Below are 12680 nucleotides of genomic sequence, written 5' to 3' on the forward strand. Positions count from 1 at the left end.
GAACTGTGATGTTCAACAAGACTCTTGAGCGTCCCTTGGACTGCAAGGAGATCCAACCAATCCATCCTAAAGGAAATCAGTCCTGAATATTCATTGGAAGGACTGATGCTGAAGCTGAAATGCCAATACTTTGGCCACCTGATATGAAGAACTGACTCATTTGAAAAGACTCTGATGCTGGAAAGATTAAAGGCGGGAGGAGAAGGGGACGACAGAGGATGAGATGGTTGGATGGCATCACCGACTCAATGGACATGAGTTTGAGCAAGCTCCAAGAGTTGGTGATGGACAGGGAAGCCTGGCAGGCATGGGGTCGCAAAGAGTCGGACACAACTGAGTGACTGAACTGAACTGAACTGATGTCAGGTCATATATATGAGGTACTCATGAGGTGGTTACTAATGTTATTATTTCCATTTTATAGATGAAGAAACTGAGGCACAGAGAGGAAATGTGACTTGCCTGTCACCTGTCACATTGTGCCATGACAGCCAGAAAGTCATCAAATCAGGATTTGAGTGTGGGGGCCAGACTCCAGAGCCTCCACAATGAACTTGCCACAGCCCCTCTCTAGGGTTGGGCTGAGGAGTGAGCCCCTGGTGGGGAATGGGCACCCCCATAGGTTTGGAGCAGCAAAGAGCCCAATCTGAGGAGACAGGAAGGCTAATCGGGGGGCAGGGAGTTTGGAGAAGACCCCGTGTGTGCTGGCAGTGGTAGGGCTGGGAGAAAGGCCAGGACTGACACTTGCATGGTGCCTGCTCTGCCAGTCTCTGCCCACCCTGTTCTAAGCTGTGCCCTCATCCTTGTGTTCCAGCCACAGGGCCAACACCTGCGCTGTTCCTCTGCCTTCAGCACTCTTACTGACCCCCTCACCTGCCTCCTTCCTTTCACCGTCACTTCCAGCCTCCACAACCGGATAAACCTCCCAATTATGGACTCATTTTGCACCTGGTACATCCCCTTCATGGGCTTTCCAGGTGGTGCTAGTGGTAAAGAACCTGCCTGCCATTGTAGGAGACATAGAGACATGGGTTTGATCCCTGGGTTGGGAAGAACCCCTGGAGGAGGGCATGGCGATCCCATCCAGTGTTCTTGCCTGGAGAATCCCCGTAGACAGAGGAGCCTGGTGGGCTATGGTCCATAGGGTCGCAAAGAGTCGGACATGACTTAAGAGATTTAGCACACATGCATACACATCTCCTTCTAGTATTTCTTTCAGATATAAAGTTACACTTATTCATGTGAACATTTCACTTTCTGTCTATTCCCTTAGGGAAGAAACTGTGTCTACTTTTGCTCACTTTATGTATCAGTTCAGTTCAGTCGCTCAGTCCTGTCCGACTCTTTGCAACCCCATGAATTGCAGCACGCCAGGCCTCCCTGTCCATCACCAACTCCCAGAGTTCACTCAGACTCATGTCCATCGAGTCCGTGATGCCATCCAGCCATCTCATCCTCTGTCGTCCCCTTCTCCTCCTGCCCCCAATCCCTCCCAGCATCAGAGTCTTTTCCAATGAGTCAACTCTTCGCATGAGGTGGCCAAAGTATTGGAGTTTCCGCTTTAGCATCATTCCTTCCAAAGAAACCCCAGGGCTGATCTCCTTCAGAATGGACTGGTTGGATCTCCTTGCAGTCCAAGGGACTCTCAAGAGTCTTCTCCAACACCACAGTTCAAAAGCATCAATTCTTTGGCGCTCAGCCTTCTTCACAATCCAACTCTCACATCCATACGTGACCACAGGAAAAACCATAGCCTTGACTAGACGGACCTTAGTCAGCAAAGTAATGTCTCTGCTTTTGAATATGCTATCTAGGTTGGTCATAACTTTTCTTCCAAGGAGTAAGAAATTACTCCTTAATTTCATGGCTGCACTCACAATCTGCAGTGATTTTGGAGCCCAAAAAAATAAAGTCTGACACTGTTTCCACTGTTTCCCCATCTATTTCCCATGAAGTGATGGGACCAGATGCCATGATCTTCATTTTCTGAATGTTGAGCTTTAAGCCAACTTTTTCACTCTCCTCTTTCACTTTCATCAAGAGGCTTTTTAGCTCCTCTTCACTTTCTGCCATAAGGGTGGTGTCATCTGCATATCTGAGGTGATTGATATTTCTCCCAACAATCTTGATTCCAGCTTGTGTTTCTTCCAGTCCAGCGTTTCTCATGATGTACTCTGCATATAAGTTAAATAAGCAGGGTGACAATATACAGCCTTGGCACCCTCCTTTTCCTATTTGAAACCAGTCTGTTGTTCCATGTCCAGTTCTAACTGTTGCTTCCTGACCTGCATACAGATTTCTTACTTTATATATGCAACACCTAGAATAATTTCTTACCCACTGTTGCTATCAGTAATACCACTGCATACATAATCAGATCTTCCTGCAACACGGATGTTCTATCCGCTGTACAGATGAAGAAACTGGCACTTAAAGAAACTTGCCCCATGTTCCAGATCAGAAAGGCAATTTCCCCCCACTATAAACCCATTGCCTGTCAATGAGACTGCAAGGAGGCAACCATGCCTCGGGGTGGGATGGGGGGACGGGAGGCTGCTAAGATGGTCCTGGGTCCTTTCTAGGCCGGGGTCTTACTGTTACTAGGACTCACTCATATCTGATGAGCTTCACCCTCCTTCCTTGACCCCATGAGTCTCCAACCTTCCAGAACTCTCCATGTCTGCTGAACTTTTGCAACCCTTCCTCTTGGGCTGCCAGCCTCGTGAGGTCACCAGGATTCCAAGTGTTTGACATAGATATGGCCTCATCCCCATGATCATGATCTCTCATCACCTTTTTCTAGAGGAACAAATTCCACTGTTGCTGGCTTATACTGTAATCATTCATTCATTCAGTAATTGTAAGTAGCCATTGTTTCCTTTAGACCATACCTTGAGAAACTCACAGTCTTTTATGGGAGGGAGTCTTGCTCATTCAGTGGAACCCTAACTGCCTCAACCCCATCCTAAAGTGATGGGGTTCACTCACTTTCAAGACAGTCCCTTTCTGGAACCAAGTGATTTGTCTTCACGCAGTCAATTGTGATCAGGGAAAGAATCCTAGAGGAAGAATAGTCTCTTTCCTAATTGTCAAGTTGAAGAAATGTGCTTCCTGGCCTGTTAAAATATTAATCTTGCTCTGTACACAGTTGCTTACAACCCGCAACAGGCAGACCATGCCTCCAAGGCTCCAATCTAAGCCCCAAGGCCCTGACAGATGTTAGCTGTCGGGGAAATTCAGGATGAGAATACCTGCAGATGAATTCCATGGCATGTCCTGGAAACAAAAAGCAGGGAGGAGGGGAAAGCTGGGCTTCAGAGGCTTTATGTTTGGAGGGTGTGAGGGAGTGCTCAAATGTGTGATCAGAGGCAGGAAAGCTTCCAGGTAGGGCAGGAGGGATGGCCGGAGGGGAGGGTATACAGAGACAGGAGCATCTGGTGGACAGCGGGAAGGCACTGGCGGAAACCTTCCTGTTTTTGTTTGCTGTCACATTCCCAGTTCCAGGGAAGTGCCTGGGACATAGTGAGCACGCGATCAGTCTGTGTTGAATGAACTGAATGAATCTCACGGGATGTGTCTTCTGAGATTTTTGTTCCAGGCAATATTCATAGGTGCCCCAAGGGCTTCCCAGGTGGTGCAGTGGTAAAGAACCTGCCTGCCAATGCCAGAGATACAAGAGTTATGGGTTCAATCCCTGGATCAGGAAGATCCCCTGAAGTAGGAAATGGCAACCCACTCCAATATTTTTGCCTGGGAAATTCCATGGACAGAGGAGCCTGGGGCGCTACTGTCCATGGGGTCGCAAAGAGCTGGACACAACTGAGCACACAGCACACACAGGAAAATAAAATAAAGGACTTCAGAAAATTTGGCAAACTGACTATTTTATTCCCCACAGTAGCACAGCAAGTTCTCTGCAGCAGTGGTTCTCAGACTTATCCTCTCCAAACCACCTGGAGGGCCTGGCCACAGACTGCCAGGCCCACTCCTCCTCAGTGGTCTAGTGTAGGCCTTGAGAATTTGCATGTCTAGAGCTTCAAGTTCCTAAATGTCTCAGCTCAGGCTGCTCTAACAAAATACCACAGATTGCCAGTTTAGACAATAGACGTTTCTTGTTGTTATTGTTGAGTCACTAAGTTATGTCTGCCTCTTTGCAACCCCATGGAATGCAGCATGCCAGGCTTCTCTGTCCTTCACTATCTCCTAGGGTTTGCTCAAACTCATATCTATTGAATTGGTGATGCCATCCAACCATTTCATCCTCTGTTGTCCCCTTTTCTTCCTGCCTTCAATCTTTCCCAGCATCAGAAACTTTTCCAGTGAGTCAGCTCTTCACATCAGGTGGCCGAAGTACTGGAGCTTCAGCAGCTTCAGCATCAGTCCTTCCGATGAATATTCAGGGTTGATTCACTCCCACTTTACTGAGAGTAAGATTTCTGCCCTAACCTCTGACTCTCACTTCAACTCCGCCAACCCTACCTCTGTGAGGCTTTGCAGAATTTTCCAATCAGCCCCAGGCTGGGCAAGAGAAGCTTTGTCCTGGTTGAGGGACTAATTGAAGTGCACCTTTTCATTGCATGGAAATGAGGCCCATCAGTAAGACCTGGAAGTTAAAGGATCTCCCCAGGGTGTCTTGCTGGGTGACACCAGCTGATCCAGCAAGCTGATCACACAGGCAAAAATCATATCATGGTGCCAGGACACCAGTCTTATCATTGCTGCATAAGAAAGGTGTTCCTCTCTCCCCGTGGATAAATTTAAATCCTGGGTGCTAGCAATTCTTGATTTATACTCTCTGAGCACAAATTATGAGGACAGCCTTTTGGGATGGTTTTGAGGATTTGCCCAAACATTCATCAACCAAATTGCAAATGGGAGTAGTTGCTTTGACACAGGCCACCTTTTATGTTTCCTGCTCCCCTGGGCTCCACTGCCCTGAGGTCAGCAATTGTTTTTTGACAGAAGACCCAGCAGGTGCTTTCTGAGCTGTCATAAACACCTGCTGCTGAAAAACCACTGAACTTTTCCCTGCCAATTCAGAAGTGCAGGCGACCTCCTGCGGAGATCTTAAATTGATTTGCAAATACGAGTGGCATCTTTGCCTTGGCTTGAGGTTGATCTTCAGTTCAGTTCAGTTCAGTTGCTCAGTCGTGTCCGACTCCTTGAGACCCCATGAATCGCAGCACGCCAGGCCTCCCTGTCCATCACCAACTCCCGGAGTTCACTCAGACTCACGTCCATCGAGTCAGTGATGCCATCTTAGCACTAACCAAAACCTCATCTTTCTAATGTTCGAAAACAGTGGCCTGGGGCCAGGTGGCCTTGCAAGTCCTCAGTGAGAATGCAGTTGGTTTCAATCCTCTTGGTTCATTAGTGTTCCATTTCAGCAACCAAAGTTCAATTTTGACCTACCCTTCAAATATGTCCTGTGGGGCAGGAGCTTATGAAGCTTATGTATTCACTCTCATCTGAATCTAACACATGAGAAGGCTGCTGCAGTGAAGAGTGGCTTTCTAGAACACAAGGCACTTACTTAAATAAAGTAACACACCCCTTTGCATGGTGTACAAGCTTCTCAGGATCCCAGCCCCACTGCTTTCCACCAGCCTCACCTCCAGCCACACATATCTAACAACACTGGTTAGAAAGTATCTTTCTATCATGCACAGAATCCATCTCTTGATTGCTTTATCAAATGTTTCATTTTGCTGTAATCTTTCTTCCAATTCACTAACTCTGTTGTTGGCTTTCTTGATTTATTTCAACCACTTTATCTTTTATTTCTGAAATTTCTCTCTGGTTCTTTTTCAAACCTGCCTTCCCCTATCTCCTTTCCAGTTGCTCTATTTTCTCTGGTTCCTGGAATGTTTCATCATCTGTTTTGTCTGCTTTTTCTCATGCATGCAAAGGATTGTTCCCTCTATGTTTTATCAGTTTTTACTCTCAGTTCATCTCCAGCAAGAATTGTCCTGCTCATGCCCTGGGTTGGGAGCACATGTCTCTCCAGAGGTTTTGAATATGTCTTTCCTAAAGGCCTAAAGACTTCAAAGATGCATTTTTAAAGTAGAGTCTAAGTTCTGGATTTCCACGTCAAGTGGGCTGTTTACACTTGAAGCTAATGTGCATGGTCAGGAATGGCTTGGAGGGGTAACATCTCAGAAGAGATGCTTACCAGAGTGATTGGCTGGCTTCCCCCCACATTCCTAGGTAGATGTTGGCAGTTGAACCAAGACCCAGACTTCAGACAGTCCCAGACTTTATGCGTACGTGCCAACTCGAGTTTTCTTTGCACAGAAGACCTGAGTCATTCTTGATTCCTATGGGCTTTGAAACCACAGCTTATAGGCTGAGCCTTCCTCTCTTATTTTTGTTTTATTTATTTATTTTATTTATTTATTTATCTTATTTATTTATTTTATTTATTTATTTATTTATTTATCTTATTTATTGTTGCTATTGTTGTTATAGTTCATGCAGCATCTCAATGTGTTTGGAAAAGGGAAGCAGTTTCCATATCTGTTCAGGTTGAAAATATGCTCTAAGTATTTTGAGTGCTTTGTTTTAGCTCAGTTCACACAACAACCCTATGATATACATACTGTTATTATCCTTACTCTACAGGTGGAGGAATTAAGGATTAGGAAGCTTTAAGTACCTTCCTGAAGTCCAGAACATGGTTCCCCAGAAATTCCTAAAGCCAGTGTGATACCCACCCTGTGACCCCTACGCTCACCCTACAAGGACTCCCCGCCCCGTCCTTGGTTGCCCTGCCCACTGCACTCTGTGGCTGCCTTCAGCCCCAGGGCAGCCCCTCACTCTGTCCCACCCACACTCATACCAAAGCTTTCTCATGCTTCTCCTGCTACATTTGGTCCTCTCTCCCTGCTGAAATGCCTTCCATCTTACTGTAATGTCAAACACACTTTCTCAGCCTTTCCCCTCTCTAGTACATACTGTAAATTCTAAGGAGAAACGAGGGTGAAGTGGTGAGAGCAAACGAGAGAAGCATCTTTGGCATTCGGCAGTAACTTAGTTGGAGGGAGGGACAGAGGGAGGAGGTCAAAAGCAGTGCCCAGTGTACTGGCTTGGATGACAGGTTGGATGAGGGAGCATTCGCTGAGGCGGGGCTCACAGGACAGGAGCAGGCGAGGCTGAGGCACAGGGCTATAGAGCTCAGTTTGGGGCATGGTGAGTTTGAAATGCCTGTAGGACATCTAGCTGACCACTTGGGCAATCTGACATGTGAGTCCATCACTCAAGAGAAAAGTGTCTGGGACTTCCCTGGTGGTCCAGAGGTCGAGAATCCACTTGCAAAGGCAGGGGACATAGATTCAATCCCTGGTCTGGGAGTATCTCACATGCCAGGGGGCAGTTAGACCCATGCACCACAGCTACCAAGCCTGCACGCACTAGAACCCATGCTTCATGACCAGAGAAGACTGCACACCACAGCTAAAGAGTGGCCTCCATTCGCTGCAACTAGAGAAAGCCCACATGCAGCAGTGAAAATATAGGGCAACCAAAAAAAAAATTAAAAGTAAAAAATTAAATAACTATTTTTTAAAAAAAGAAGAGATAAGTATCTGCTCAAGACCCTGATTTGGCAGTGAGCATGCCAAAGATGCAGGGTCGATCTTTGGGTTGAGAAGATCCTCTGGAGAAGGAAATGCCATTTCACTCCAGTATTCTTGCCTGGGAAATCGCCTGGCAGAGGAGCTTGGCAGGCTACAGTCCATGGGGTCACAAAGAGTCGGGCATGACTTAGCAACTAAACAACAACAGGGGAGGATTAAATGGTACAAGGAAGAGGAAAAGCTGCTTTGACATTGAGAAGCATGTTCCAAGATTGATTGTTGCTATGACTACCATCTTCCTCCGGTCCTCAAAGATTGGTACCTCATACTGCCTGTAGAAAAAAAAAAAAAAGCTGTCCAAGTCCTAGGACCTCAGTTCCAAGCTATCCTTGTAGCCTCATCTCCCACTCTCACCTTTCCCAAACCGATGCGACTGTGTCTGTGCTCCTTCCCTCCTCACAGGGCAATCAGACACCCACCCGCCTCCACCATATCACCCTGGTGCCTCACACAATCTGTGGGCATGAGTCACAACTGTTGCAAGCCTTTTTGTCAATTCTATGCCTGAACTGGAAGCTCCATGAGGGCAGGTGCTTTCTTTCCTTCACAAAGCAGGATATTCATTTAGTAAATGTCCACCGGACTGAATGAATGAGTGAATCTCCATTAGTCCCAAACCTAGTATCTTTTATTTATTTATTTATTTATTTTGGCAATAGGATTAATGAATGAAGGATTAAAAGATTGTTGCTCCATTTGCCTGGAATGTTTTCCTTACCATCTATTCTTAATGGAGTCTTAGCAGTTCTAGTTACCCTACATGCCACGTTCTCCCAGCCAGAAGTCTTGATCTCACAGTGCACTGTGTCTTGTCTGTAAGACTAACCTCAATTCCCATTTCATTCAAGTCTCTTGTGTATTTGATACCTAATCACCACCACCACCCCTGCCCCAAATTGAAAATCTGAAGGCAAAGCACATACCTGATAAGTGCTGCATTCCACACAGCCTCTATACACTCCCTCATATATTGGTTTGTAGGTAAATGCATCACACATTGAACAACTATGTTCAAAAATACCTGATTTCCTAAGAAAACCAACTCAGAACTTCCCGTGTGGCCTTTTCTAGGCCATTTAGACCAACTCTTGGCAGCCTAACTTCCTCCCCTCTCATGAGAGGCTTCTCTAGTCCCCAGCTCACCCTGGAGTACCAGCCTGCTCCCAGCCCAGACCTCCAAGTGATGTGAAAGAAAGCAAGCCAGAGGACCCAGCCTCCACCCAGCTTCGGCAGACAGGGAGCACTGTAGAGTCAACCACCACATGGATTCAATGTGGCCATCAGGCCCGAGAGCATGGCCACTGGAAGTGGGGTGATGGTGACCTGGGCAAGGAGCCCCCTTGTGCTGCCCAACTGACTTTTGTGTTCTGTCTACATTTCAAAGGGCATGAGGTGTAGAGAGGGTTATTGCACTTCCACCTGCCCTCTTCCCACCCTGGACTAGTCAGAGGTTTCCTGATGCCTCAGAGAATATCCTGGGGGTGGGGGTATTCTGACTAGCCATCCTTGACTTGCATTCTGGACTGCAAGTCCAGGGTACATTGGGCCTCCTTGGATTGGAAGCTTCCTCATTCGGAACTCTCCTTAGCTCCTCATTCTTCTGTTGCCCCCAGGCCCTGTCTGCAGGTCTTCCTTTCTCCACATCTATACCCCTAGTCAGCCTCACCTGGGTCCCAGACCTACCCCCAGACTCCTGCACCCAGTCCAGTGTCTGATCACAGGCATCAAGCAGGAGGGGAGTATAAACTGGGTTAGGACCTCTAGTGGGATATATGTGGTACTGAACTGTATACTCATGAAGTGTAACAGGATTTTGGAAATGTCTGCCTGGACCCCTCCTGCTTACCTTCCAAGGGTCCCTAAAATATTCATCAGCCTTTATCAGGTTAATAGACTTCAAAAGCAGTAATTTTCTGAGACATGAGACAAGACAGTATAAAAAGAACATTAAGGGGAAAAAAATCTTACTCTAAAATGAAAGGGAAAAGATCATTTAGCATCCCTGTTGGTGTTATCTATTCATGAGAAACAGCACATTTAATCCAGAGTGGGGTGTAGGGAGGAATGTCCTCACTTGGGGTCACCTTCCTGCAGAACTCATCTGTCTCTGCTGCCACAGATGACAGGGGCGATGAAGACAAGAGGATGCAGAAGGATCTGAGGGTGAGGGAGTGGGGAAGAGATGGAGTCTAATGTGACTTCTAAGGCACTTGCTTGGATTGGAGGGAGGGGGTGCCATTCCCCAGCCTTGCCACATTTTGTTCTTCCTAGCTCCTTTCCTAAGACATGCCATGTTGGTTTCTAATTTGGATCATACTGCAAAGAGATCAAACCAGTCAATCCTAAAGTAAATCAACCCTGACTAGTCATTGGAAGGACTGCTGATGAAGCTGAAGCTCCAATACTTTGGTCACCTGATGCAAAGAGCTGGCTCAATGGAAAAGTCCCTGATGCTGGGAAAGATTGAGGGCAGATTGAGAAAAGGGCAACAGAGGATGAGATGGTTAGATAGCATCACCGACCCAATGGACATGACCTTGAGCAAACTCCGGGAGATAGTGAAGGACAGAGGAGTCTGCCATGGAGTCGCAGAGTCAGACATGACTTAGAGACTGAACAACAAGCGGGATTTGAGTACCTTGAGGTCAGGAACAGTGACTTTATCCTGGCTCCAAGTGTCTCTACCCACCCATTAAGGTTAGGTTTTGGTTCCCAGGTCTAAGACCAGAAGTCTTAGGTACTGAAATTATGAGCGGACATGAATGTGAGTGTGCTCTGTACCAAGTTCAGCCAAGAGGACTCATCTGTCATCCCTCTTTGGCTTCCCAGGGACCTAAGGAAAGATGAAACTGAATCTTCTTGGAAAGACTATCTGTCTCAGAATTTATTTGCTTCAATTGAAGGGAGCATGAGACTACAACAGCTCCTTGGGCAAGCATTAGTATAGACAAAGGAATTGAAGGTTTTCTGTTCTTATGAAACTCCTTCTTCCTTTGTCTGTTGCCTTGTCCTTGCTCATAACTCCTAATTTCTTCCTCTTCTATTTTGTCCTTTCTCTTTCCCTTCCTCTGCCCCTTCTCTATCTTCATGTTCATTTCTACGTCCAGTCTAGCATCTTTCTTTTTATAGCGCCATCCATCCCCAAGCTTCGAAAAACATTTCTGATTTAACTTTTCTCTGTTGCTCATACAGAGCAAGTTTAAGTTGACGCCCCCACCTGTCCACCAAGAACTTGCCAACCAAGATAATCTGTCCATAGTCAGATATTTGCTCAATGATTAGTTTCCCAGCTGTTCCTCTATCCCAGGTTTGCTCCATCATATCTGATGCGCGTTTCTCTAACCTCAGTGCATATCAGCCATTATGTTCACTGAGTTCTTTGCAATAAACATTGGTAACCTAAAGGTCTCTTCTCCCTCTTTCATAATTAGAATAAAAGTCTGTTGGATGTTTCATTGCGTATTCAATTTTAAGTGTTGCTTCTCTTTCTTTTCACTAGATTTGTGACAAAGAATGGCATTACTATGTCATCAATGTGGAGTTTCCTGTGGTCACCCTATACATGGATGGAGCAACGTATGAACCATACCTGGTGACTAATGATTGGCCCATTCATCCATCTCACATTGCCATGCAACTGACCATTGGCGCTTGTTGGCAAGGTAACCCTTAAGTCCAGCCCTTCTCCCTGGCCCATCTGTGCACAGTCCATCAAAGGCACAGGCAGAGAAAAGGGCAAAGCAAGTGGTATGAGCTTCAGCCAGGAAAATTTACTATCCCCTACTAATAAAACAGGACTTAAAAAGATAAGGATGAATCCAAGCACTAACCTTGTGTAATAATAAACCACTTGGCTTGAGACCAGATTTTGACTTTAGATCAACATGAGCAATTTCAGGATTGCCTCTGAGTTGCTAATGCATTTTATTGTTCTGGAACTTTATCTGGTTTCAAACTGGGGCTGTGTAGAGAAAAGCCTGCAAGTGGAATCTGGTATAAAAGATTGCCAGTTGGCTCTGTTGCTCTCTACACTGGTCAGGAGCCAAGTATCTCTCTTTATCCCCACTCAAATTGTGTAAGACCCCGACACTCTGTTCTGGGAAATCACTTCCTCTGCTGCTGCCTCTCCTCCAGTCCCCAAACCCAGACTCATCACCTCTTTGGAATTAGGAGAGCCAGCTCTCTGAGCATGCATCTAGCCTTTCTGCTCCCCACTCAGATCTGTGGGGATCTTTATCTTTGCTCCCTTTAACAGCTGGGGTTCTTTGAAGTATCAGTGAGAGACCAGAGGGGAAGTAAAATGCTCCTCAAACAAGCAGATCAGTACTTTGAGATGACTCCTCAAACTCCGGATGATGCCTTCTTTGAGGGCTACTAAGATTTGAAACCTTGACCATTTACCGTGGGGGCGGAGGAAAAAGGTGGGTTGTGGTACAAGACTATGACCTGGGAGGACTGGTTCCCTCTAGGGGAGACATAAACCCCTCTGGGATGGGACAAAGAGTAAGTTCTAGGCAGCTCCATGCAAGAGAAGATGGCAAGAAAGGAACATGGTGCAGCCTTGGGAGCACTAGGGACAAAACCCAGGAAGGAGACAAAACAGGAATGAGGTAACGGAAGACAGTGTATTTTTTTAAATTGAAGTATAGTTGCTTTACATTGTTGTATTAGTTTCAGGTATACAGCAAAGTGATTCAGTTTTATATATATATATATATATATATTCTTTTCAAATTCTTTTCCCTTATAGGTTATTGCAAAATCTTGAGTAGACTTCCCTGTGCTAAATAGTAGGTCCTTGATTATCTATTGTGTTTATAGTAGTGTGTATATGTTAATCCAGATTCCTAATTTATCCATTCCCCTCTTTCCTTTTTTTTGGTAACCATGGTTGTTTTCTGTCTGTAAGTCTGTATCTGGGTTTTTCTTTTTCCAGTTTTTAAATATATTTGTTATTTAACAAAAAGAATTTATTTAGCATTAATTTTTTTAAATTTTTAATTGGAGGATAATTGCTTTACAATGTCGTGTTGGTTTCTGCATGCA

The 12680-nt window shown here is 45.8% G+C and overlaps 1 protein-coding gene across 1 annotated transcript in view; it reads left to right on the plus strand.

Annotated features, from left to right (window-relative positions):
- The window catches only part of CLSTN2 (calsyntenin 2), a 464485-nt gene that overhangs the window by 410089 nt on the left and 41716 nt on the right, over positions 1-12680 (plus strand). The window contains exon 9 of the mRNA XM_040265134.1: positions 11134-11296. Coding sequence (XP_040121068.1) covers positions 11134-11296 — 163 coding nt within the window. The remainder of the gene's footprint in view (positions 1-11133; positions 11297-12680) is intronic.

Source organism: Oryx dammah, unplaced genomic scaffold, assembly GCF_014754425.2.
Source record: "Oryx dammah isolate SB20612 unplaced genomic scaffold, SCBI_Odam_1.1 HiC_scaffold_2, whole genome shotgun sequence".
NCBI lineage: Eukaryota > Metazoa > Chordata > Mammalia > Artiodactyla > Bovidae > Oryx > Oryx dammah.